The 25,416-nt window shown below is 40.5% G+C and overlaps 1 protein-coding gene across 2 annotated transcripts; it reads right to left on the bottom strand.

The window, feature by feature from the left end:
* Window positions 1–547: 547 nt before the first annotated feature.
* Window positions 548–23,350, bottom strand: zbtb10 (zinc finger and BTB domain containing 10). Of its 2 annotated transcripts, XM_086177934.1 has the most exons (5): window positions 22,434–23,350; window positions 14,336–15,368; window positions 7,542–7,607; window positions 4,481–4,656; window positions 548–3,620 (listed from the first exon to the last, which is right to left on the bottom strand). In XM_086177934.1, exons 1-5 carry the CDS (start codon window positions 23,106–23,108, stop codon window positions 3,321–3,323), a joined length of 2,250 nt encoding a protein of 749 aa, XP_086034060.1. In that variant the 5' UTR covers window positions 23,109–23,350; the 3' UTR covers window positions 548–3,320. The 2 variants fall into 2 exon arrangements, with proteins under 2 accessions (XP_086034060.1, XP_086034061.1); XM_086177935.1 differs by lacking the exon at window positions 7,542–7,607.
* Between the last annotated feature and the right edge of the window lie 2,066 nt (window positions 23,351–25,416).

Here is a 25,416-nt window from a genome sequence, read left to right as displayed (position 1 = left end):
AATACTTTGATAAAGAAAAACACAATGAAATGAAAGTAGTCCTCAACCCTTGAGCCACCAAAATTAATTTTAGAATTTGAAACCAGTGGCACATGAATAAGGGTAACATCGAAGAAAAGCGATTTTATGACTTTTTAAAATCTGTACATGTTTTAGTATTTTTGTTATCCCGTTCAATCTTAATGTAGTGGCATATTTGATATTCATGCCAGAATTCATGTTTTAAAGTTCCAAAAACACAATACCGATTTGTTTGTATTAAATGTAATCAAACTTGAATCAAACAGGACTATTCTTGTATTGACAGTGATCAGACTGGCTGCTGTGGCTGGTGGAGGAGTTCCAGATTACTGATTTGCATTTCTATTGGAACGCAAGTTCGTCGTTGAAATCATAAGGCCAATACAATGCAGGCCTTGTTGTGTCTGTGTTGTAAGATTTAATGAACCAAAATAGATTGGCACCATAACTTTAATAAATTATTCACTGAGACATTCATAGGTTGGTCTAGAACACCTGATGAGGAAAACAACACGGACAAAAAGGATAAAGCAATATCAAAGTTTTATTTTTAAAATGTAGTATAGAGAGGAACAGTAGTACAATTTAAACAGAAAAAGGAGAATGTAGTTCCATCTTTGAAAACTTGATAAAAACGTAAAAAGAGTAACCTGAATTTGCTTTGTGTTCGGAGGGCACCGAGGCGTGGCCCGAGTTTTGCATCACTGTATAAGTTCGAGAGAAGTTGAAAAATACAACCTTTTGCAACAGCGTAAAAAAATACAGCTGGGGAAAAAAAACCTCTGCTTTACATCTGTAGTGTTTTTGCTTTGTTTTTGGGTTATTTTTTTTGTCCATATAACAAATACAGCATAAAATTTAAAATGATACATCATAGATTTGAGTTTCATTCAATACAGTAAAATCAGTAGGATGGTAGATAGTATCAAAAGAACAAACAAGACGACAGGATGGTGTGATGAACAAGCACACAGCGTGAAAGCGGAAGGTTAAAGTTTACGGAAATAAACCACCACGCCAGGAGGTTTTTGTAGAGTTGACTGTGTTCCATTAGGTAAATCCACTAATTAAATAATATATTCTTCATATATATATATATTTTTATCTCATATATTCTCCACATATATATGTATATATATATATATATATATATATATCCTTAATATAACCCCGCCCACAGTGATTTGAAGGTAAAAGTGACACAAAGAGGATGAAGATCTCTACGACTTTAAATATAATTTCTTCCACTGAGCTGAGTAAAGGGAAGTTACACGTTTTCTGTATCATTAGCACTTCAGTATATACTGGTTTTCCCACTGCATATGAACAGATACTGCTGTTCCAAGGTTTTAACCCGCAAACTCTCCATGTTTCTTTAGAAAATATGTGCTTCATGAAGGAAAGGAGAAATGAAACACCTGTGGAAAAGTCAACAAAATGTGTCGAGGGTAAAGTGAATGATACTGAAGAATAAAAACATGTAAAGATCAACAATTACAGACACAAGCAAGGATTCTCTATACTAAGTTTTCACCTGGCTTTTCTAATACATTATATTTCAACAATAATTAAAAACAATTTTGGTTGGACAAATAGAAATTAACAGTCTTGATTGCATTTTGGAGTCAATATATAATATTAAATAACAAAACAAAAATGTCTAATAAAAAAAAAGTTGCGCATTGGAAGATAGACACAACAGTTTTTATATAGTTCCATTCAGACCCGCTTTTGGGGAAGCAAAGAAACACAAAACGAAATTATTCTCATGAACGCAAAAGTAAGTGCATGTCTATGAGGCGCCATAGAGCTTCACTTTTTGTGGAACAAAGTGTTTTCCTACCTGGCAGACCTAAAAAAAAAAACAAAAAACAAAAAAAAACTTATGAATTTAAATCACTGTGTATACCTTTTGCACATGAATAAAAATGGAGTTTCAGACTTATAACACACGTCTTTTTCTGGACACTTCCTTCCCCTCACAATCAACGTTCAAGTGATTCAAAATATATAAACGGTATTTACTATATTACTCAGTACCAAATATAAACAAACAGATATTGATGTCCACTTAGGTCCTCAGAACGTCACTTACAAGTACTGCCGGTAGTTCTACAAAATGGTATGTGTGTGCATTAAATAAAAATATAAGCTTAAAAACAAATGGCAAAGCATACCTGATAGTCGCCGTAGCACAACAGTGTTCTATATTTTAAGCTGATTACATACGTATAACTGAGTCAGTTTAAGCTTTATGATTATAAACATCATATATAGCCTGTAGGTCCAGTATTCTGCGACAAGCATTACAGCACCAAACGTTTCGTCATTTGGCAAAATTCAAGCTTTAAGTGAAAGTCAAATGCTTTTGTTTAATTAATAAAGTGTTACTGTGACGCTGTGATTTGTATAAAGCTAGCAATAACATTTCCCCTTGTACTTTCGCTTTTTTTATGTTGTCTTTTTCTGCTTAAGAAAAAAAACTCATGTGGTCTTTTCGTTTTTTTAATAATTTTTTTTTTTTTTTTTTTTTTTTTACTTTTAAGCGTATTCAGTAGTTGTTTTGTTTTTTTCCTGCCAAATCTTGGTGTGCGGTCTGTTTGGCACAATATCACAGCCCTCTTAAATTAATCATAAATATGGCTGTGAAACATTAGAGTCACAAAACAGATTTTTTGGTTCCAAGATTTGTGCAGGGAGAGAGAAAGAAAAAAAACGAATATAATATATTTAGCGCATCTCAATAACATCTACAGAGCAAGTTAAAAACTTTCCTGTCTGAAATAATGCTCTTTCATTGTACTTCTACACACACCAACAAAACTTTCTGATTGGGCAGAGAGCTACAGACTGTGCATCTGCTTACAGACAAGAACAGAAATAAAATTATAGCATTTTATAAGACCAAAATAACCTCTTTCATAAATTAAATAATTAACATTTTTTTGATGATTGGCCTACCCCAACTCAAAAACTACAACACCCTGCCCAACTCCCACCCCCCAGAAAACAGGAAATACAAATACATCACCAAAAAACCTGATTCATCATAGAATTCGTTAGAATCGTTCTCATGTGGGCGCTGGGCCCAGAGTTGGACACATGTTAACGATAAAATCTGTACATCTTGTAGTTTGCACTCTACCAAAGCTTTTTCTTTTTAAATCCATCTTTGTCTTATACTTGCACAATTAAGTAACCTCAAGGTTTGATAGCACTTTGGAGTTGATTGTTTACCAGCTAGTTTTTTTCTACATATATTAAGCATCAATTTATTTCATTTTTGTTACTCAAGCTTGTTAAAACTCTTTGTCTTCTTCTAGGGCAGCACCAGCGTTGCCCTCAACCCAATTTGATTGGTCGTTGTCAGCAGGCTCCTCTCCGTCCAGGTCCTCGCCTTCCTCCCCTTCAAAATCTTCATCTCGAGGAAACTCCATGGCATCCATGGCCTCCAGGCCCTCCTGAGTGGCCTGATGTGAGTCAGCGCAGTCCGCACACACCCCATAGCGCCGCGAGCCGTGGCGGATGCCAACGCTGGCAGCTAGCATGAAGATCTTCTTGCACACCATGCACTTGTACTTTTTGTCCTTCTTGTGCACCTGGAGGAGACATTGGAACACAAATGGAGAATAGAAAAAGGGCTAAATGATTGGTTTACCCCATTTCCATTTGTGATTTTCATTCAGTGGAAAGCCACTGAGGGAATAAACCCCTCCAGATAATTAGAAATGATCAATATCACCGATAGGCGTTTGACCTTCTCAGTTTTGTGTGAAACAACTGCAATATATCCTCAACAATTGTATTTATTTGCAGTAGTTCTACCTTGTTTGACAGAGCTTCAGAACATTAGGATTTCCTTATACTTTATTCTGATCTTATGAGGTGTCCTGCCTTAAATTTGTCTCAAACCCATCTAGCCTGAATCTTTCAATGTACCCTGATTAGGTCCATCTTTTGGCACAGGGTCATGTTTAGCATATCAGCACTCAGCCAAAGGTGATTTTCATATTCTAGGGAGACATTAAATGTTGAAAACACTGATGCTGTCAGACTACAAAAATGAAAAAAAAAAAAGTGTGAAAATGTGCATGATAAGATAACCAAATAAAAATGATAAAATCAAAATGATGGAACAGCATTCTTCAATGATTTAAATATAGCAGCTTTCTAGAACATGCACTTTAGCATGGTTATGCATCATGAGGAGTCCTACAGGTTCATAGTCTCATCTAATATGCTGCCTTGAAGGTCACATGATCACAATATTGCACGCATTGCCACAATATAATCTCACACTGGCGCCAACGGGCTGATATGTCACACAGCTCTAATAAGAAGTGTATGTAATTGCTTTGTCGGTGTCCCTTATTTCCTTAGCTTTCTTCTATGTTTAAGTAGAAGATTTTCACTCATTTCTACATTGACTTTGCAGGATGCAGTTTGTGTATGGACTTACCAAGGAATGTCTCTTTACATGCTCACGACGGGTGAACAGTTTGCCACAGATGTCACAGCTAAAGGAGCGCACGCCAGAGTGGATGATCAGGTGCCTCTTGAGGGTGCGGCGGTGCTTGGCGATGTAGTTACAGTGGGGGCACTTGAGCTTATTGAGGGCGAGGTGTGACGACTCACCTGAATAGAAGAGGAGGAAGACATGCAAAGGTCAGCAAGCCACAGACATGCTGGGTTCTCATTGGTATTAGAGGTCATTTCTATTCATTTGAACACGACCAAATATAGAAGATGATTTCAGTTTGATTTGATTAAAAATAAGAAAATAAATTTTGATTAACACTTAAATGTTCTCTGAAAGTAATAGGAAGAAATATGATTTGAATTTGATAGCCACTAGAGGGAATTCAAACAGCATATAAACTGATCTTTTAGGAATACATCAATAACAGCAATGGCAGCTTGTTCAACAAGAGACACGGCAGCCATGTGAACCCGTCAATGTGGTGCTGTGACCGTTGCTAAGTAACGCTTCATGCAGCACAACTCAGTGATGTACAAGGTGTACCAACATAAATGTCCCTACACTTAAATTGTACAGACTAAATAAATAACGCAGCCTCGGGTGGCAAAAAAAAAAAGTTTAAACTGCAAAGAACCATTTAAATTACTGATCAAACCGTGTGAAGAGGATTGGTTGCACATTAAGAATTGGTTCAATACATCAATGCAGAAAACAGAACTGTTACATTTACATTCCCATTCAACAATTTCACAGCAACAGAGTCCCCCCCCCCCTTTCAGTAACAAGAGAACTGAACACCTTCTCTATTAACCATCCTGGATATTTCTGCTAACTAGCTATCATGGACAACTGGATTCAAAAGTAGATAGCCAAGCTATTGATTTTGAAAAGGCTGCAAAACAGTGAAGCAGTCTTCACCATTGAGTGTGTGAAGTAACAGGGCCTGGCCTTTGTTTGAGCAAGGCAGTGCACAACAGCAGTGTTGTCAGGGGAGGTTGCTAGGGAAGAGGTGGGAGTGGTGGGGAGAGCGCTGATGAGAAGCAGGTCACCTGTGTATTCCCTGAGCATGTATGACAGGACAACAAACTGTTCGTTTGGGCTTTAGGCTGGAAAGGTATTCTGACGCCTACAGAGAGATAACGCAGTCATAACTCTCTCTAGGAACAAACTCAGGAAATGTAGACATAGGAAGATTTTGCAGCATGTCGAATAGAAATCCCTTTATTCGGCACTTTCAGTTATACGTACAGCACAACATTAGCAAAATTTGACCACTGTATTTAACCAATCATGGATGAACCATGAGCAGAAGGCTGCCACTCAGCAGTGGCGGGGAAGCAGTTACAGGTTCAATGTCTTGCTCAACAACACTTCGACAGGTTCGGAGGAGCCAGGAATCTAACCAGGAATGTTCAGTTTCAAGGACAACAGCTCTAACCCCTTGTCTTGTGAAATCTGATTTATTCTCCTATAGCTTAGCTCAAAGCTTTCACTAAGGCAGACAGCCAATAGAAATTGGTTACTGAATCCAGAAAAGCAAGGAGACATCATGTTGCAAATTAAGACAAATACGAGGCATATTAGGCCTAGGTTTACGTATGTATCTATACATTCACTTTCTCTGCACAGGGTCCTGTAGGGAGCTAATTTGATTTGGGGGAAACAGAACCATTCATTCAATTAACATTAATTGGACAATACTTTATTCTTGCATCTGTGGCCCCCATTGGGAGGTAATGCATTCCCATGGTCTTATTCAAAAACAACTTGAGCTTTGGAAAACTTCACAAATGCAAATGCCTGTCCTGCGGCAATATCAAACAAAGATAAGGAATTTAAAAAAAAGGTGTTGACAGATTATTTTAATAGCCTATATCAATATTTTTCATCTTTCATGTAATCAGTATTGGCATATTTTGTTGACTGGCAGATAACTTCTCATTTTGTGTTTGGTTGTCTTTTAAATGACTAAAGATGTCAAAATAATTTTAATGGTTCTTCTATATTTAGGGAGTTGATTCTTTATATGGTCATGGTTTAAAAAGAACATATACGTCAACCATAATACAGCAACTACCTGCCTGAGATTGTGGAGGTACCCATTTTAATATGAAACATGTATGAGCTATTGAGGCATGGACTCCATCAACACCATGACATTAGCATCTGATCCCTTGAGTAGGTTGATGGGGGGGTCCGTGAATCTGACTTGTATATTTGTATACAAATGTGTTGTATATTTCTAAATGTTCAATTGGACTTACACCTCAAACCACCAGTTTTCCCACTTTGGATGATAACAGGCACTGAAGACCAGGACAGAAGCTAGAGTTGGGAAATGGTCCAATATAATAATCAACCCACCATAATTTAGGCTCTCAAAAGTCACGGATATCCTTAGGCTAGCGCGCACACACACACACACACACACACACACAACTGATATAGATATGTTGGTAAACCCTATTTTAAAATGCAAAGTAATCGAAGATTTTCAGATTTCATACGAGGTACACATCTGGATACTATCGCAATGTAAATATGGTGCCGGTAAACCAATTGACAGTTCATTTAAAAAATAAATAAAAATCATTATTAAACCAACATTTTTATAATCCAATGACACTTTGCACCCTAAATAACAGTAATGGTTTTTGCCAGACCTTGAGAGAATAAGTGTTTTATAGAGATTTTGGGGAGCTGCAGAGACTCCCAGCTGAGTTTGCTCTGTAGACAACATCTTCTGCAGCACCCCTCATCTCTCAGGTTATATTATGGGCTATACAGACAATATCAGCTTGACTCATTCCCACGGGTTTTTTGAAAAGATGTAAACAAGGATTATGTGGATTGGCATTTTATGTGAAACTTTCTCTAATGCAGGTGAACACAGGGGAAACGCAACTCTCCAAATAGAACCGGGAGTTAGTCTGCTTTGGTCGAATTGTGCTCACTGGCTGACCCACACTTATTAGAAATAACACACGTCTGAAAGTTTGAAAATTGCTGAAGCAGCCTGTTCTTATGTGTGGTATCTTACCATTCTCCCAGGATTCCCCTTGTTGTAAGTCTTGGATGATGCTATACTGGATCTGATTGGCCAGCTCTGGGAAAGGGGGAAGGGACAAGAGGAGCAAGAGGGAGAAAGAGAAATGAGAGGTGGTTGAGAGCCTTAGGGGGGTGGGAATGGGTGGGGTTGCACTCCTAACAACACTATGTGTACACAACTAACTGCCCCCCATGAGAAACAATGGAAGTTTCAGTTAACAACGAAAGTACGAATGCATGCACGCACACACAATTCTACTATATAAAGCACTTTATTTTGTCAGCTTGAACAGCAAGCTGATGGTGTCAGCACAGCTCCAGTAGGGAGGGGGTTAATAAGGATGACAAGTCAAGTCCTCACACCATCTCAGCTTACACCAGGCTTTTGTAAGCACTTGTGTGTGTGAGCACCTGTGTGTATGTTTGTGTCCTGTTCTTCAAGCATCAGCACTGAGAGCCCATTAAGGACACGCCCCAGCATGTGTGCGAGTGTGCGTCTCCATTCTCCTTGGGTCAATATTTAGAAGAGTGAGGACAGCCCCTGTGCATTAGAGTGGCTTACAAAGAGGACTGCCCCAGGTGGCAAATCTTGGAAGGGTGCACATGTGTGTGCATTTATGTGCACACTTTAACACAGTGTTTATGCAAATGTACTTCACCTGCTCCACACCTTTGTGCATAGTATCCACCCTTTAAACAATCCAACAGTCCTGTTTGGAGAAGACCCAAGAATTTATTGGCTGAGAGTGTTCGCTGTGGGCAGTGAGTGCAGGCAGCCATGGCAAAGCACTAAGAGCCTTGAAACCACCCTTCACTTTCAACTGTTCTCATTTTCCAAAACACTCGCCATCCTGCGGCTCGGCAAACTGTCTACCTTCAATACCAGCTGCTTCTGCTGTTTTTCTCTCTTTATTTTGGAACTTCAGTTTTTTGTTTTGATAGATCCTCCACTGAGAAACTCAAGTGACCAACAAATTTCACAATAAATAAATGAATAAACATTACTGTTGGTTACTTTAATGGTGGTACAACAAAACTGGAAAAGTGGGTGAAAAAGAGGTGATACATGCAGCAACAGGGAAGAGCCTGACTTATGGAGCACAACTTATACCACAATAAAAAGGCTATACCATGCTACCAACCTTGCAAATTGAATAAAGTTGACATTGCTACAGACCTGCTAAAGTCAACCTTTAACATCCTCTGATAGAAGCACAGCTCATGAGCATTTATACAAATCACACTGTCAGTCTCTTCTAAACAGGAAGAGAAGACAAGCACATTCCAAGTTTTGATAGATTTGTAAAATTAAGGCACTTCAACCTACATGTCACTTTAACATTTAAACTAATAATCTGACCAATACGCCATTTTGTTGACCCATCTCCAGTATCGGATATTTTGACATTCTATGGATTACATTACATTTTCAAATTATATTAGACTGCAATAGTTGCTCGGCTTCAAAGTTGGATATTTCATTTTTTGAAACAAACATGAACACTTGCAATGTGCTGCAAAATCTGTCTATTCGTTGTGCCATGCTTTTACTTCAGCTCAAACTGACAAAATTAGGGCGGCTATTATTCACTGCTTTTTCTATGCACTCAAAAACCAACACACTGGGAATTATCTACTGCAATAATCTGTTTATATGCAATATTGTGTGTGGGGGGAGGGGGACAGGGGGTATGAGTTCATCAAATTAGCTTATAGTAACCTATAGACGTGCCAAAAAAAAAAAAAAAAAAAAATTGGACGAAAAGCTACATGTTTATCAGATATCTCATAATCTGATAACTGCTTTCATCCGATAGAGGTTATTTGACTACGCAGTTTATGTGAACACTTGAGTAATCTGTTAACTCCACATTCTGATAATGATCCGTTTGTTAGGGAGCATGTAAACAGGCCCATTGTTTGTGTTCAGTTCATGTACTGAAACAGCAATATACGGCTGTACGACAACCAACTGTTCAAATTTAGAGCACTGTCTAGCTGTGTCACTGGTCCCCCAAAAAAATCAATACTGTGACCCTTACTAGCATTTTTGTATGACTCTAGGTCAATTGAACATCTACCAAAAAAAATAAAAAGTCTAATAACCTACTGTAGATGCTACTGGTCACCCGATTATCTGTTTGTGTTTTGGAAAGTTAAATATCTGTACTGAAGTATCATTTCAGACATCATATGACACACAAATCCAGAGGAAGTCATAACAAATGAGCACTGTTTGCAACATACGGTTACTCAAACCTCTTCTGCCATTTTGGTAGAGGACACGGCAGAAAACACGGTCACGAAGTAAAAGCTTTGACAAATAAATTTCTGTCCATAAATGACGAAGACAAGTAGCTGTGCCATTTAAAATTACATTTATATGGTTTTAAAAGCTCCAATTCTCAGGCGCCCTACAAACGTCAATGATTCAAATCATCAATTGAGAAGGCCTTTTTTGCTGCATCATTGTACACCAAGTGCCCTTGTAGTCATCCTGTGTTACTCTGGTCAAAGGACTTCCAAGGCAAAAAGCTTATTCTTAGATAAACTTTTATCTAGATCCCAACAAAGAGGAGTGGTTTTAATGGATTAATTCCTCTGTCAGAGAAAGCCAGTAAAACATTAAAACAGTTATTGCTTGAATCAAAGATACATGAGCTGGTAACCTATCTTTTGCTTCAATACATTTTCCATTCATGCAGGAATTAAAGAGGACCTCCAGATGACAAGTGGTCAACTGCCTGCAAGAAAAATGCTGCCTGTTTTTTGTCATTGTGATTATAGACAAGACCTACAGCAAGAGGCCAGGCCCAGCCATACAGAAGAGAATCCTCACACAAAAACCTGTATTTTGTGGTTAGACTACCTGGACAATTTAATACTTGAAGACTGAAAATTGCATTTCAGCAATTTCCTTAAGTGATATTCTTTGAAGGATATTGTGCTTATTTGCATACACAACTACAATCCCTCAATCATCAAACAATATCAGATGAATGTGCTACATATTCCTGCTTCAGATTTTGTGCTAACATTGCAGTGTTGTCATTACAGGAGTCTACCAGTTTCAAAACAATGAAAAGACTATTGATGAGAGCATTCTATTTTGTCATTGTAAAAAACCTGAACTGTCAAAGACTAAGCAGGTGCATTGGATATGCACTGTAGTGTTTAAATAAATTGCCCTGTTTGTGGGCATGGTCTGCTGGGAAAACAAAATGACAGTGTTTAACACCGGCACAAAAATCACTTTCAATCATTGCGAGCACATTTCATTCTCAACACTAGTGTGCAAGTAGCATGGAGACACAGCGAAGCAACAAAAGGTTAAAGAAGGGGAGCGCTCACGTATAGGCTCACAAACTGGGGATCCCTCTAAGCTATTACAACACCCTTAGATCACTTCACACATGATTTAAAAGAGCCCAAAGAGGAGCTGGAGGCACTAAGAGCATCGAAGCGCATTTAGGGAAGCTTGGGGGAAGAAACATTTCCCTTCCTTTCTTCATTATCCTGCATTAGGGAGGGCTCCTCTTGCACAACGCAAAATGTTGTCCTCCATTGACACACACACACACACACACACACACACACACACACACACACACACACACACACACACAGACGGAGAGAAAGAGAGAGAGAGATCCCCCTCCCTTGTCCATACCACTCCACTTAATATGAGATATCATTATGGAGTGCAATGCTTAATGGAGCCAACAGAAGGAGAGGACTGAGCGAAGAGGGGAGATTATGAAGAGCGGTACGCTGTATGTGGATAGATTACAGCACAGGGAGTCATCCAAGGGTAAAAGACAAGATAGAAAGGAGCATAAAAATTCACAGGGAATAATAGATTCTAAAATTGAATTAATGATTGAAAGCCACTAAATAGGTTAAGATCTATAAGTTTTGTCATAAATAATCTATTTTGACATCTCTCTGAAAACACTGATTAAATGTTAAAATTTTAACTATTAAAACTACATACCAACCTTGTTTTAAGTATTGAAGACTTTGGACTCATTAGTCTAACTGAATGTAAACGAATGTTACAAAATGTCTCATCTTTTATTCATAACAAGTCTCAACAGTGATGTGTGTGGTTGAGACAAAGGATTCCAGGTGGAAGGAACTTTCATGAGCCCCTCTCGCTGCAGTAATTAGTGAAGATCATCACTAGGAGTGAGTCATTTGTTGGCTGCTCGTGGCAGGTTAAAAGCTGGATAAGAACCATTCCTGCTGTTAGGTTCAACAGCAGGACATTGATGGAAAGCTTGAAATCTGCACTTTGTGGATATTGATCACACTGACTTACGTCAAAACAAAGCGGAAATGGAAAAATTAAACCCACTGGCAGGATTTCACAGCAGTCTCTTCTTAGGAAGTCCAACTACATTACTTATGGCTACTTTTAAAAAGTTAAGGTATTTATTGTACATGGACCAGTACTATTCAATTCACGATGGCTTGGATTTTATCCATCAAAGTGCAATTAAGTAATACACTCACCGGTGTGATGAAGGGCAGCGGATGTAATATCAATGAGAGTAAAATAGCGTATCTATTAACACAGCATATGTGATGCTGTTGAGGAAATATGCAGAATCTAACTGAGCTCAAGCTGAAAAGGGGCCACATTCAGTGGTGTAGAAGTTTGATGCATTTAGACAAGTCTATGAAAAGCAAACTAACAGACAGTGTTTTGCTAGCAGCACTACAGCAATTTCACTTTAATCTCTAATAAACACTGTCATTTGAGCTAAAAATAGGGTTCCTTTAAGATGTCAAAACTTTAAGTGATGCCTCACATGATTCTAAATATTGCTCCTCCCACCCTAAACAAGTAGATCTACACATTGCAACTGCAAAGAGTGATCAATAAAGTGTCATGTCCACCATGGAAAAGAAAGGGGATATTCATGTAGAGACTCTGTGAAATTGAAAATAATGGATAATACAGCACTAAACATAGTGCTACATCTTGATAGGTTGCACTTTTTTGCCATTTCAAAACACTGTTCACTTTACTATCTGCAATAAGCTCTGTGAGACACATTATGCCCAGTTAAGTGCTTGTCCTGTTCTACAGGGTTTCTTCAAAGGGGAGTGGTATAACAACAAACAAAACACACAAACTCTAGCATAGGCATATTTAAGATCAATAAAGGACACAGCTGAAACTGACACTAACATTTCAAACATTAATTTGCAGCTATTACACACTAAATACCATCATACTGGATCTATTTTTAAAAAATTACACCAGCGAGTCAGTCTAAGCCATCTGGACAACCCCTGTGTCCACTTTTGTATTAAGGTATCAGAACAAAATAAGAAACCGTATCGCTCACTTGGATATAAAGCAATGATCCCAAATTATACGCCAAAATATTAGCAGATCCATCTGTGAAAGGTCAGTTACATGGAAACACTTACATGGAAACTAATACTATAAAAATATATTTCATTTAGTCCAGTTAAAACAATGATAAAGACTTTAGCTGCAGCTAACCTAAGTCCTGAAGCCATTGCCAGCTGGATGCCCAGATCAGCTGTCTGTTGTTTCTCAAAAAAGAACATTGTAATTAATTTCAAAATGCTCATATTACTTAGAGAGACATCCCTTCGATGGGTTGAATCATTTTCTGTGGCTTACAAACAGTGGCGCTTTGGTACACCTGAGTCAAATGCCACCTTTTGTCAACTCTGTTTACAGACAGATATTAACACAGCTGTGTTGATGCTGAAAACAAGTGAAGCCCTCTTCTGCAAAGAAACCAATCATCCATTTGGGAATCTATGAAGAATTGAGTAAATGACTACCAAACGCTAGATACGACTGAATTTGAATGAAAACGCACAAAAAACAAAATTACCAGTATTTTGTGTCCTCGACTGTATCCTGTAACATGTGATATTGGTGAACACAAACATAGGTGTTCTTTAAGTAAGCAGTCAGACTGCCCCACATTTGTATTTACAAGCTTAACTAGCTTGCACATCAATGGGACAGCAATAGGTCAGGCAGATAGTGAATTTGAAGACACAAAGGTCAAAAAATGTTTCCCAGCACTGGCAAATGGAAAGCAATTGAGGGAAAAAGTTGACAGTCCTTTAAGGCACAGAGGCATTAAGGTAATAGTGCTACATAAAATAATGGGAGTCTTTCTCCAACTGGCCCTGGGCTAAGTTTGCAGTCATAATAATCACAGTGTATCTAGGAAGCAACATAGAGATCCAGACAGTCACAGATTACAAAAGACTTCTACTGCTGGCCAAAAAAGGGGCTACAGATTAGCGGTTTGTGTATTTATTCCCCATTAACTTCTTCTTAGCAGAAATGAGATTTGGCATCTTCAGCTGTTGTCAAAACTAATAACCGCTTCTAATGAAATACTTGTACTTTGTTTATTGTCAAAAAAGTCTTTAAGGATTTTGACATCTGTAACAGGCCAAATTCTAGTATGAACCAAGTTTCTCCTTGCCTATGTTTTCTGGATACTGAAACACTGCAACAGTGCACAGATGCATCTATACACTGTCTGTTTGTAACCACCATCATTACATATTTTTTTTATTACAGATTTAGAAAGAAAAATATTGCAAAACTGTCTAGAATTTCAAAAAGTTAATTCCATTAAAGACTTTTTGCATTACATCCCTGTAGACAATCAAGTATGAGGACAAGTGATGTGATTAATAAGATCCCCTGAAACCTATAATATAAATCAGTATGGAGAGGAATGAGAGTAAAGTAATAGATGGAATTTTGTTTCATACCAGCATTTTCAGAGAGGGAAGAGAAATCTTCTCTTGGATAGGAGGCGGATGGCTGGATGAACATTCCCTCATCAAATCCCTCTTCAGGCTCTGGTGGGATGTTGTAGACAAATCGCCGCGTGGTGGTCTGTTTTTTTCGGCGCCCACTTCCAGCTGCAACATCCGGAGCTGCTCGTTTATGCGCCGCTGGTGCCGCCACAGCACCTCCAGTTGCTGGCTCATTCCAAACAAATACCGGCACCTGGCCACTCACTGCTTGTGTTTCATTAGTCTCTGCTGAATCAGAGGAGTTGTCGTTGTGGTGGGTGCAGCTACCAGAAGCCCCGGGGGTTACCTGGGCACAGCCCTCACCCCCAACCATTGTCACCTCTATATCACTGGTGTCTTCCACTACCCTGCAACCTTCATCGTCCTCCTCCAGCACCTCCTTTCCTTGGTTGTTGCTGGCTTTGATCGACAGCTTTGACAGGATGGTTGTAGCCCAGAAGGTGCTTGGTTTCCGGTCTAATCCTCTCTGTCCCTCTTTGGCCACAGTTTGCCTTTTGTTGTAGTCCACCACCACTGAATCAGGAGCCTCCTGCTTGATGCTGATGTTCAGGGCATCCTTTATAAATGCCCTACATGACTGTACGACCTCTGTCATTTGAAGGTAACTTGCAACAGACATCACTTCAATTGCATTTTGGCTTGTGAGCAGCAGATTCCCGGAATAGAGAAAGTCGAGGATAACCGAGAACCCCTGGACAGCGGCAACATCCAAATGTGTGACAGTGGCCTGGTCCTGGGCCTCAGTCTTGGTCAGACAGTAGAGGGTTTTGAAGAAGCGGCTGCCTGCCACAAGGATGTTTTTGTGTGCACGGAACACTTGGCCTGAGACGACTATGTTGACGTCACAAAGGATGCCACTTTTGCGCTGCTTGTCCAGCTCCTGGAGAAGCTGGTAACAGTAAGAGTTCTCATTGGGCTTGCTGCGGTAGTCATCCTCTGAGGAGTTAGTGGAGGGGCTGGTATTGTCTGAGGGTCTCACGCTCTCCTTAAAAAAAGAAGGGGGTGAGACAGAAAGAAAATTAGTGCTGAAAATTTGTGTGCTCAAAGATCATTTGTATATGCAAAGGCAAAAACATTGTTATACAAATAGTTTACACCAGCCCAATCTGTAACAACATCTCTACAAAACACACCCACACAGACAAACACCCCGAGGGTAACTGGGTACCTGACACACCAGCCCTAGGGGGCTAAACAGGTTTGACTTTGGGGGAGGTAGGATACAAATGGGAAATAATTAACGCTATAGTAGATGGTGAAAGTACTACCCAGGAGAGAATGGAAAGTCTCAGTACCAGTGGTTGATTTGTTCAGTCCCAAGCCATAAACCACCTCCCCTATTTATATTCGGCACTATTTCTTACATCTCAAAAATGTTAACCCTACAATCATTGTAGGGCTGATTTTCTACATATCTGAATGATGGAATTCAAACATTTAGCCAAGATTCCTATCACTTGGACCAGAAATAAAGCTGACAGATAAAAACAAAACAACAAAACAAAAAAAAAAACACAACACTTTAAAACTTATGTGACACTTTATATTAAGAAACACACAACATCACTGGGTTTTCATTAATATATTAATACATTTTTGAAATAGCGCTTTAACAGAACAGAGAAGAAATAAAATTTGAAAATGTGTCCTACTTGTTGCTATAATTGTACTTTTGGACTGCTTGAGCTCAGATTTTCTTGTGGGTGAATCACCACACACTAAAAGATGTAATTATTCTCAGCCACGGAACAATATGTTGAATTGAATAACTGCAACAGTATTGAATTAGTAAATTCTGACACTGTAAATATCAGGGATTCTGGGGTTGGAAGGGATGTGAAAAGTGTGCTTGTCTTGGTCTGCAAAAATTTGGAGTTAGGACAACATTGCAAAATCTGATGGGCACACTACATATGCATTAACATTGTGTTTACTGAGAATCTGTTGAAATCTGCAGTTAAATGGCTTACAAAAGGATATTATCAATGGTTATGCCAGATCTAAACGAGAGATTATACATCCATAGAGTTAAATTGTAGACATCATTCAGCACATCATCCAAGCATATCTTCTTTAGTAACACTAGAAGAGGTTAGGCATTTGACACATTCAGGGCCATGACGTATAGCTGCTGCGCAATCAATAAAATTAAAACACATTCTGCACTAGCCCTTGTTATCAATTATACAAAGCCATTAACTTGCTGGAATGTAGAGTTTCAAGGACCTAAATCTATCACTCTATCTCTCGCTCTCCCTCTCTTACTCTATCTATCTATCGTGGTCTACATTAAATTAGATGTCCAAGTGGCCTGAATTAAGAGTGGAAGATGACATGTCAAAAGCAGGACAAAACCTGACTGTGGGATGGGAACTGGAAGAAGCACAGGAACCATTCCATAACCTCTTTACTCCCCCTTCTCTGCTATGCCTTAATGAGTCAAGGGGCTAACCTGGTACAGAAAAGGGAGTATATATTTACACACATGCGCACGCATGCATGTATGTAAGTATGTAAGCGCAAAACAAAGGGAGTCCAGTTAATAAACCAAAATACATTAATGCACTGATGTCTATATATTAAGTTTATCACACAAACACCCACACACACACGCGGGTGCAGCAGCATGTACATCTCAAAATTGCAGAGCAGATGTCCTAATCCAGAATAATTCACATTGCTCGAGCCTTGCATTTTTTGTCCCCTCCCACCATCTCTGCTGCACACACATACATGCATACACACACAGAAACCAAGCTGCCTACACATACACACAGCTGGGGTTTCAGCTCGAGTAATTCAGATTAAATCCATTTCTCTGAGGTCCCCACCCAGCCCCCACCCCTACCCCCTCCACACTGCAGCTCTTGTCCAGGGCAGCCTGGGCACACAGGAAAGTATAGGGGGGCTTATCATCCTCTGCCACAGCTGGAGGGAGAGAGATGGGATGGAATGAAATGTGAGGCAAAATGAGGGAGGAAGAGAGACAGAAAAGGGGGGAAAAAGAATGTGTTTTGCAGGCTAGAAGAAAAAAAAAATTACATTGAGACAGAAAACATATAATAGAACACAGCTGATAAAAAAGCGAAGTGATGAAGGAAAAAAAACACTATGAAAGATCAGGAATTGTTACATAAATGAAAAAGGCACTGACAACACAAGCACAAAGAGCACTAGTGAGCAGGAGAGGCAAAGATTAAGAGTGAGACCTTGAGCCTTGAGAGAATGGGCAGAGGAGAAAATGTGGAGCAGCGGAGGAAGGAAAGCGAGTGCGATAGGAGTTGGGTCACCCCATTTTAGCCTTCACAATAGCCCATGTTCTCCCCGAGGCTCATTGTCCACTCACTGTGGGTCTTTGTGAAAGGACTCTGAAATCACTCTTATTACACAGCAGCTCCCACTTGCAAGCATAGAAAGGAGCCAGGGTGCATGTGGGTGAGACGGAGAGCATGGGGAGAAAGGGAAAAATTATTCCATGATATACACATCAAAGCCACTGGAGGGGCATGGTCATAATGTTGAGTGCTGTGGGGGAATATATTGGTGTGGTGCAGTGAAGGGTGGGGGAGCCGCACAAAAGAAGAGCTGCTTATCCCTTGGAGTTGGGCTGTCAGTTTTTTTGCTGATTTTTTTTTCAGCTTGCAAAAACCAAGCAAAGTGGATGCTCGCACCATTTGTCATTCTCCAATTTAGAATTGAAAAACAAACAAACAAAAAAAGGTTTCAAAAAGGTGTTTCTATGTTATAAAGGTGGTCAGTAACAGTCAGTTCAGAATTGCTACCAAAAAGTTCTTAAAATTATTTCTGGACAGTCATAGATCTATCAAACATTTAAAGAAAAACTCCCAAATCTCCAGTTCCACAGCTTGTATCCATTATACATAGCAAGGCAATAGGCCAGAGGTAAAACTCGCTTAGCTGTTCTGATATGAGGGGTGTGTGTGAGTGTGTGTGTGTGTGTGTATTCAAGTCAAGGGAGGACAGCAAGGTACTGGATAAGTTGCCCAAAACAGGCCTCAGCAGCAGCATCCTTTCTCCAGATGTGCCACGTGTGAGCTTGGAGCTTTAAGAAACAGCAAACCCTGCATAGCAGATGCTGTAGGCAAAATCTGCTTGAGCTCAAGCTGTAGAAGCAAGGACCAAGAGAAAATGCGAGGACAAAACAAACCTCCCCCAGTGACTCTCTGTTGACATGGCTCTTGTTTTTATTTGAGCCAGAGATGGTAAGGCTAGGAGAATGCAAGGCAGAAGCAGAACAGAAGAAAATCCAAGAGGGTGGCTGGGAGGGATCCTTTATTCAAGGTTGAAAATTTTTAAAAACCCAAAGAGCCAAATTACAGGTGGAGTAGACAAACCACAATGGACATAAACTCAGTTTCTTGAAAAGGTGACCACACTATTCAGAGTTGCCACAACAAAAATAACCCCCAAACCTAAACAAACCACAAAAACAGATCCATGACAAACCTGGCACACCTCAAACACATCATGTGATATAGTAATGTGAGCATGCAACATAATGGCCCAAAAGCAAACATTTGTATTTACCTTTATTTAAAAAAAAAAAAAAAAAAAACACAGGTTCCCTTATGTCCCCTCACTTCTCATTTGTTTAAACCACACCCAACCCCACCTATCTCATCTCCTTACCAGCCTGGCCTTGAGGCCATCACCACTGGTAGTTCCCCAACTCCCTTCTACTCTGTCCTTTGCCCGATACCTCTATCCCACCTAACCAGTTGGTCCCCAGATGCTAGAACAATACTTGTGTGTGCATTTTGCCCAAGGTGTGGGAGGGCTGCACTGAGCGTCTCCAAGCCTCTTAACAAAGCCCTGTCAGAAGAGTGGGGGAGATGAGGGGAGGGGAGAGTCACTAATTCAACAAGAAGAATTCACCCTCTGGCTCCAGCCCACCCCATTCCAGTGACCTGTGGCCCCCAATAAAGATCCCCTCTATGTATCTGACAGACACTAAACACCAAGGGATGGGTCCCCTTTAAAAGTACAGAAGGTTACTCTTCATAAAAGTGCATGCCTGAGTCTTCACTGATGAGTTCAAAAATTAGTTTTATAAATCCCTCATTTTGCCTCAGAGTTATTTGCTCATAAAACTTCCATTGGGACAAATCTATATTGAAAGTCAGGTGGTTAAGATATGTACAACTTCAAAAGAATAACCTGTGAATAAGAGTTGTTAAGAAATTTCCCCTTGTGATTGAGTTTTGCTTGTTTTATTTTGACAACTAATTTCCAACTGTGAAAATAAAGACAAAACACAGAAATGCACCTAGCTTGAGCACTATTAAATCTGTTAGGTTGCAAGACAGAAGAGCCAATTGAAAATATTAAGCACAGTAAAGAAGTCAAACCCTTCACTTAGAAAGTGGCTTAAATGGGTGAACCTTTTCACCATCAAGAATTTCTCCCCATTATATACCGTAATCCAGCAAATTAACTGAAATCCAAAACAATATTTAAGATGCTTGCCATCCTTTCCACATCTTCCTTACTTTAGTAAAATCTATCCTTAGCAGACAATTACTTCTGGTGGTGATAAGTGAAGGCTGGCATTTGTAACTCACAACCTTGGCATAATTTAGTATATCAATGTGCACCTTCCATCTTCATTCATGACATGATTCAACATAACTTACATATTTCTAAGCTTCAGTAGTCAGTATTAGACATGGGAAAAAACCTGTATTTCTACATACACTGTTAGTACAGTTGTAAAATGAGGTCTCTATTTATGTCGATGACAAAAGGATCACTCTGCAAAATGCAAGATATAAATCTTCAGTGAACTGTGTCACAGAGGGGCCGTCGTTTTGGCTCATCAATTTTACCAATAACTACAAAACAGAATTGATCTGACGCACGCAGACATTAGACATGGATATTCATGTCGGATTTCATAAACAACTTTCTACTTCTACCTTACTGTGGTATCTTATCAAGTATTGTAAGAAATAAAGGCACAAGACTAAACCTAGAAATGGCCCTCTCTAAAAGGAGACCCACATTTACCACAGCTGCCCTGGTGTGCAAAGGCTAATCGAGTTAGCTTCAACAAATGCAGCAGAGGCCTGACTAACATTAGGAACGGTGGAATAGGACAAGACATTTGCAGAGTAACACCACAATTTCACTTTACCATCCTGCTTCACAATGTAGCAATAACATTCAAATTTTGCTTCCAAATTCACCGACACTGTATACAGAAGCTAAAATTTGACACAAAATAAGAAGTCCCATGAAACAGCAATTGGGAGTTTATCTTTCCAGCTCTATCAGAAAAAGGAGGAAGGCCATTTCCTCCCTTAACCTCCCCAGTAGTGTCTGGGGTCCTTGTTGCTAGGGAAAAGCCACACCAAGCCCCTAATCCACCCCTACTGTTCTCCTTACCAATTACAGAAGCGTACAAGTTACTGGATCACTTTAAGTCATTCTGATTAGTGATTGCGTGTACAAAGGAAGGAACTAAATGTAGTGGTCAAATCCTCTTCGCTCACAAATTAGAGTCAAATAGCAGCCCAATCTTAATTCCCCTGACAGCTCAGACCATTGTCAGAATACACTGTGGCAATCAACAAGGAACACTTTAACTACTTTTTTTTCCCCTCAATAAAGGATTGATGGATGAAATGGCCTTTGACACTCAATAGCCCAGACAAATACGCACTTCATTTTATGAGATCAATGTGGAAATGCTAACTACGCAGCAATAAAAACAAATTGATAGGATTGCTTAAAGTACATTAATAAAGACAAAGTTAAGTAAACATGATCCACTTCGGGTTGATTTAAATGAAAAGCACGATTTATGACTGGCAACAGCTATGGAGCCATCTAAACCTAAGGTCTAACACCTCGTATTAACATGAGAATGAAACAGAGGAGTAATTTCCAAATAATGTGGCATTGTTTTAGTCATCTACATAAAGAAGGGGGGCTAAATCATAAGATATGCCCCAAAGTTACAACAGTAGGGCCCATTAATCCACAAATATGTGGATGACAGGGTCAGGTGATGCCGTGTCATTCTATTAGGGACATCTATTTCACCCATTCAAGCCTAGTCAAATGGTTGCATATGGGCCAGGCAGAGGGCTGGCCAGAGGCAACAAGATTTACTCTCCTCTTGTCCACCCTTGCAAGTGACACCATCTATGGATTTTGGGGGGTCATTCTATCACAATGCCTCTAATTTAGCTCCCCAATAGGAGCAGGAGGTGGAGGAGGGATAAATACGCCAGAGGTCACCGGGGACTGCGAGCCAGCAGAAGCGTATGAGAGGCCAAGACGCGGGGGGAGGGGGTGCGGTTCCCCAAAGGCTGCTAGGGTCGAGCCCTTGCCATTGTGTGACCTCTAGCAAGCTAGCAATCAAGACAGCTGCTGATGCAACAAAAAAAAATGGGTAGTACAGTGAGAGTCAAAGTAAACCACAGCCTACTATCACTACGAATCGCCGATAATGAGTTATTCGACAGCACGCAGAAAATACATACTTATGACATGGAATTCAACTCTCACTGATCAACAGCTTTAGGGTGTGATAATGGCTAGCAGGTGTCATAATTGCTTGAGCAGGTTTGAGCGTGTAGCTTACTGGCGGTTGGAAAGACGTAAACGCTTACACGTGAACGTTAATAGTAAACTTAAAAACATTCATGCCACTCATTGTTCTAAGTGGACTACTGTGTTTTGCTAGTCAGCAACAACGCTGGACGGCACTGGCCTCTTTTGGGGCTTTTCAGTGCCCCGACTGTCCAACCACCTCCGGCTACACGGAAAAACCATAAGCGGCTACTTTGCTAAGTTAGCTGTTAGCGCAGGTTAGCAGGCTGGCGCTTGCTAATTAGCCAAAGGGAAAAGGATTGTCAAGCTTGGATTAAAGTTAGAGCACATTTTACCAGTCGCCAAACGGACGCCCCCACTATCGGGAGCGCTTAAAAACAAACAGTGACATATTTCGAGACGAACAAACGTCGGTATTCAATGTTGGCAAATCGACAAAAGCGAAAGCTTCGCGGACCGGGGCTAATGTTACCTGTTTGGTAGGGTCATTTCTCCCGTGCTCAGAAGACAGGTGATGTCTCAACAGCAAGGCCCGCTTGTAGTTTCGACTGCCTTTGATGAGCTCGTCGCTGTGTTTAGTGGCAATGTTGTGACACCAAGAACAAGACATAAGTCCAGTTTCCTGGCTAAATTTGAGCCATGGGAATTCGTGCAGCCACGAAGTGTTGAATAGCGAGTGTTTCTGAAGGAGCGTCTGCGGTCTCATCTTGACCCCCGATTTCCTGGATCCCGTTTCGACCGCGGTGCCGCTGTTCCCCGACTCCAGGCCGTCGGCGTTGCTGGGACCGTTCCCCGCTGTCAACCCGCTCCCCTCCCTGGACCCGTCCTCCCCTTCCACCGATCCGACGCGATCGTCTCCGTTCCCGGCAGCCCTGCTCCCCCCTTCCGGGTCCTCTTCCTCCTCCGCCTCGGGTTCGGTGCTATCGCTGACAGATCCAGCGCCCTCCACGTTCTTCTGCGATGGTCCCTTCGCCCCCAGATCCCGATCCTCGTCTTGATCCGGCCTGTTACCGTTAAAATGTCGGTCTTGACAGGCCGGGGCCTCCCAGCTGTTACAGTTCCCCCCTCCTATACCGCTGGAACCCGTTAACCCAGCTAATCCGCCTCCTCGGAAAGCCAACGACCTGCGGTTTCTCTCACCGGACATTTTTCTTAATATAAATAACTATCTTCACTCGCTCAACGCTAGTCCCTCCGATAAAAAAGCTCATGTATTTGTAAACGATGTAGTTTTCCCCCGAACGAGGTGGACCGTCGTCGTGTCTTTTTCCGCTTCGGCCCTCCCGGTGAGAGTATGTAGGTTATGCGGAAATAAATAAAGGTTTTAAACGCATAATGAATTTCAGGGTTCTCGCTGCGTCCGCGCAGGCCCCGCAGAGGTCGAATGGCAACGACTTTCCTCCCCACAATGCACCTCGAGCGGAGAAAGGGGGGTTGGCGAGGGAGGGGGCGGCTTTTAAAGGAAGATGGGGGTGCTGTTGATCAGCAAGGGGTCTTTTGTGTTTGAAGGCTGCACCCATTTTCCGCATGCTTTTCATCTTGTCATCTCACCCGGCGAGTACGAGCAAGCTCCGGAGCCCCACTTCGGCGCTTCCGTAGCTCCCAATTAAAATCCATCACATATTCTCGCTATGGATTACCAATACAAAACTCCCATGGATTTTGAAACGGCATTTATAAATTACATTCTAGCAGTTTGCTTTCATTCTGTCATGTATTTCGTTTGTCCCGATTGGGTTCCTGACATACATACACGCACAAAGATATTTTCAAGTACGTTTGCTGATGCTTCTTTTAGAAATTACCTTTGCACACAGAGCAAGAGATACAATGGCAACAGATACAAGTGAATTTTAAACAAGATTACCGACTGCAAAGCTGGGTAGTTACTCGAGACGAGTGACGTAAAACACGTAAAACAGTTCTCAAGTATTCCAACATTTCAACATATATCTCGGTTTTATCCTCTCCCTGGCGTTACGACTACGGTCAGCAGGTGGCGGTATTTCATGTCGACGCCTACGTTCGTTCCGGATGTTGTTGTGGCTGCGTTGTGTGTGATAGTTCACATTGTTGGGTGTACAGTTTCACTGATGTCCAATTAAGGGCTTTGCACACTGCGTGTGAACAAAAGTAGGACTTAACCTAGGTTTTCACGACAAAGGTAGTGTTGCTGGTGGGAGGGCTGGTCCCCCGCTCCAACCCCATGGTAAACTTCCCATGGGGTGTGTCTTGTTATCTCGTTTTCTCTCCAGCTCATGGCAGTACTGGCCGTAAAATGACGATGCACAGTGAAGGGATGTGAAAATATAGATTCACATGCACTCGTTAGTGAGACAGTGTAGTGAGTCAGAGTTGACAAGATTATGCGTGATGGATAACTGTGATCGTATCTGCACCACAATCATACCTTAGTTTACTAGATATCTGGCTGTAATGACCGTGCTGTTACTAGCAATGTGAAAGTACTGGAAAAAAGGGAAAAAAATATGTTTCAAAACAACAGAAGTGGGGGAAAAAATCAACACTGTTAAAAACAAAATGCTGCAACCATGTCAGGCTGATTACAGTCTCTAGGTTTACTTCTGTTCAGCAAAGACCTTGGCAGCCACTGACACAAAAAATAATATACAATCAGTTAGAACCAGACAATAGTTAAAGAAATGAATATTGTTGTATTGCAGTCATGCATGCCAAGCATTGTTCTAAGAATACAAAATAATTCTTTTCAATGTTTAAACCAATCTTTCAGGTTGGTTTCATATATTTTTTATCTAGAGCTTAGGGATAGTTTTGTTTCCATATTTTACGTACATGCCTTTGTCCTAACACTCATTTTAGTTTGATTAATTATCACAAACATATTGACAAACACGTGTTGCTTGTTGGATGTTAAACTGACTCGCTATGCCAAATCTAATTCTTATAGACTAATCATGACATTCACACAAACCAAGCAAAAATTAATTGCGTAAAATAAAAAGATGAATAACTTATCAATGGCTTGCAGCGTTGCAGTGTTGATGGTGTAAAAGTTGACCCACGTGCTCGCTTCTGTTTACACTTCTGCGCGCTGACGTCACCACGGGCTCCACCCCGTTCGGCGAGCGGCGCGAGGCACCGCAGACCCGCTGGTGCAATGTCGTTCATTTGGATGGACTGATTCGAACAAAAGATTCGTTCAATACAGCTGGCCGAGAATGAGGCGAAGAAATATATAATCTGTTAACTGTAACCCGCACAGTTTCACAATATAATGTAGGTTGCAAAAATTATTGTGAAGTCAAATGTTTTGTGCTACTACTGCCAAGATGAATCGAGATGAATTGTATTATTCACATATAAGAACTTTGTCTTTAAAACCAATGAAAACAATTTAAATGTTTTCTACTGATTTGTACAAAACCCTCAAAAACAAACATCAACAGAATATTCCTGTAGCCTTGCTTTGGCAT

The sequence above is a fragment of the Fistularia commersonii genome, chromosome 30, assembly GCF_037954325.1.
Source record: "Fistularia commersonii isolate RoL2024-O1a breed Wild chromosome 30, RoL_Fcom_v1.0, whole genome shotgun sequence".
Classification (NCBI taxonomy): domain Eukaryota; kingdom Metazoa; phylum Chordata; class Actinopteri; order Syngnathiformes; family Fistulariidae; genus Fistularia; species Fistularia commersonii.
This window is presented reverse-complemented; position numbering and strand designations above follow the sequence as displayed.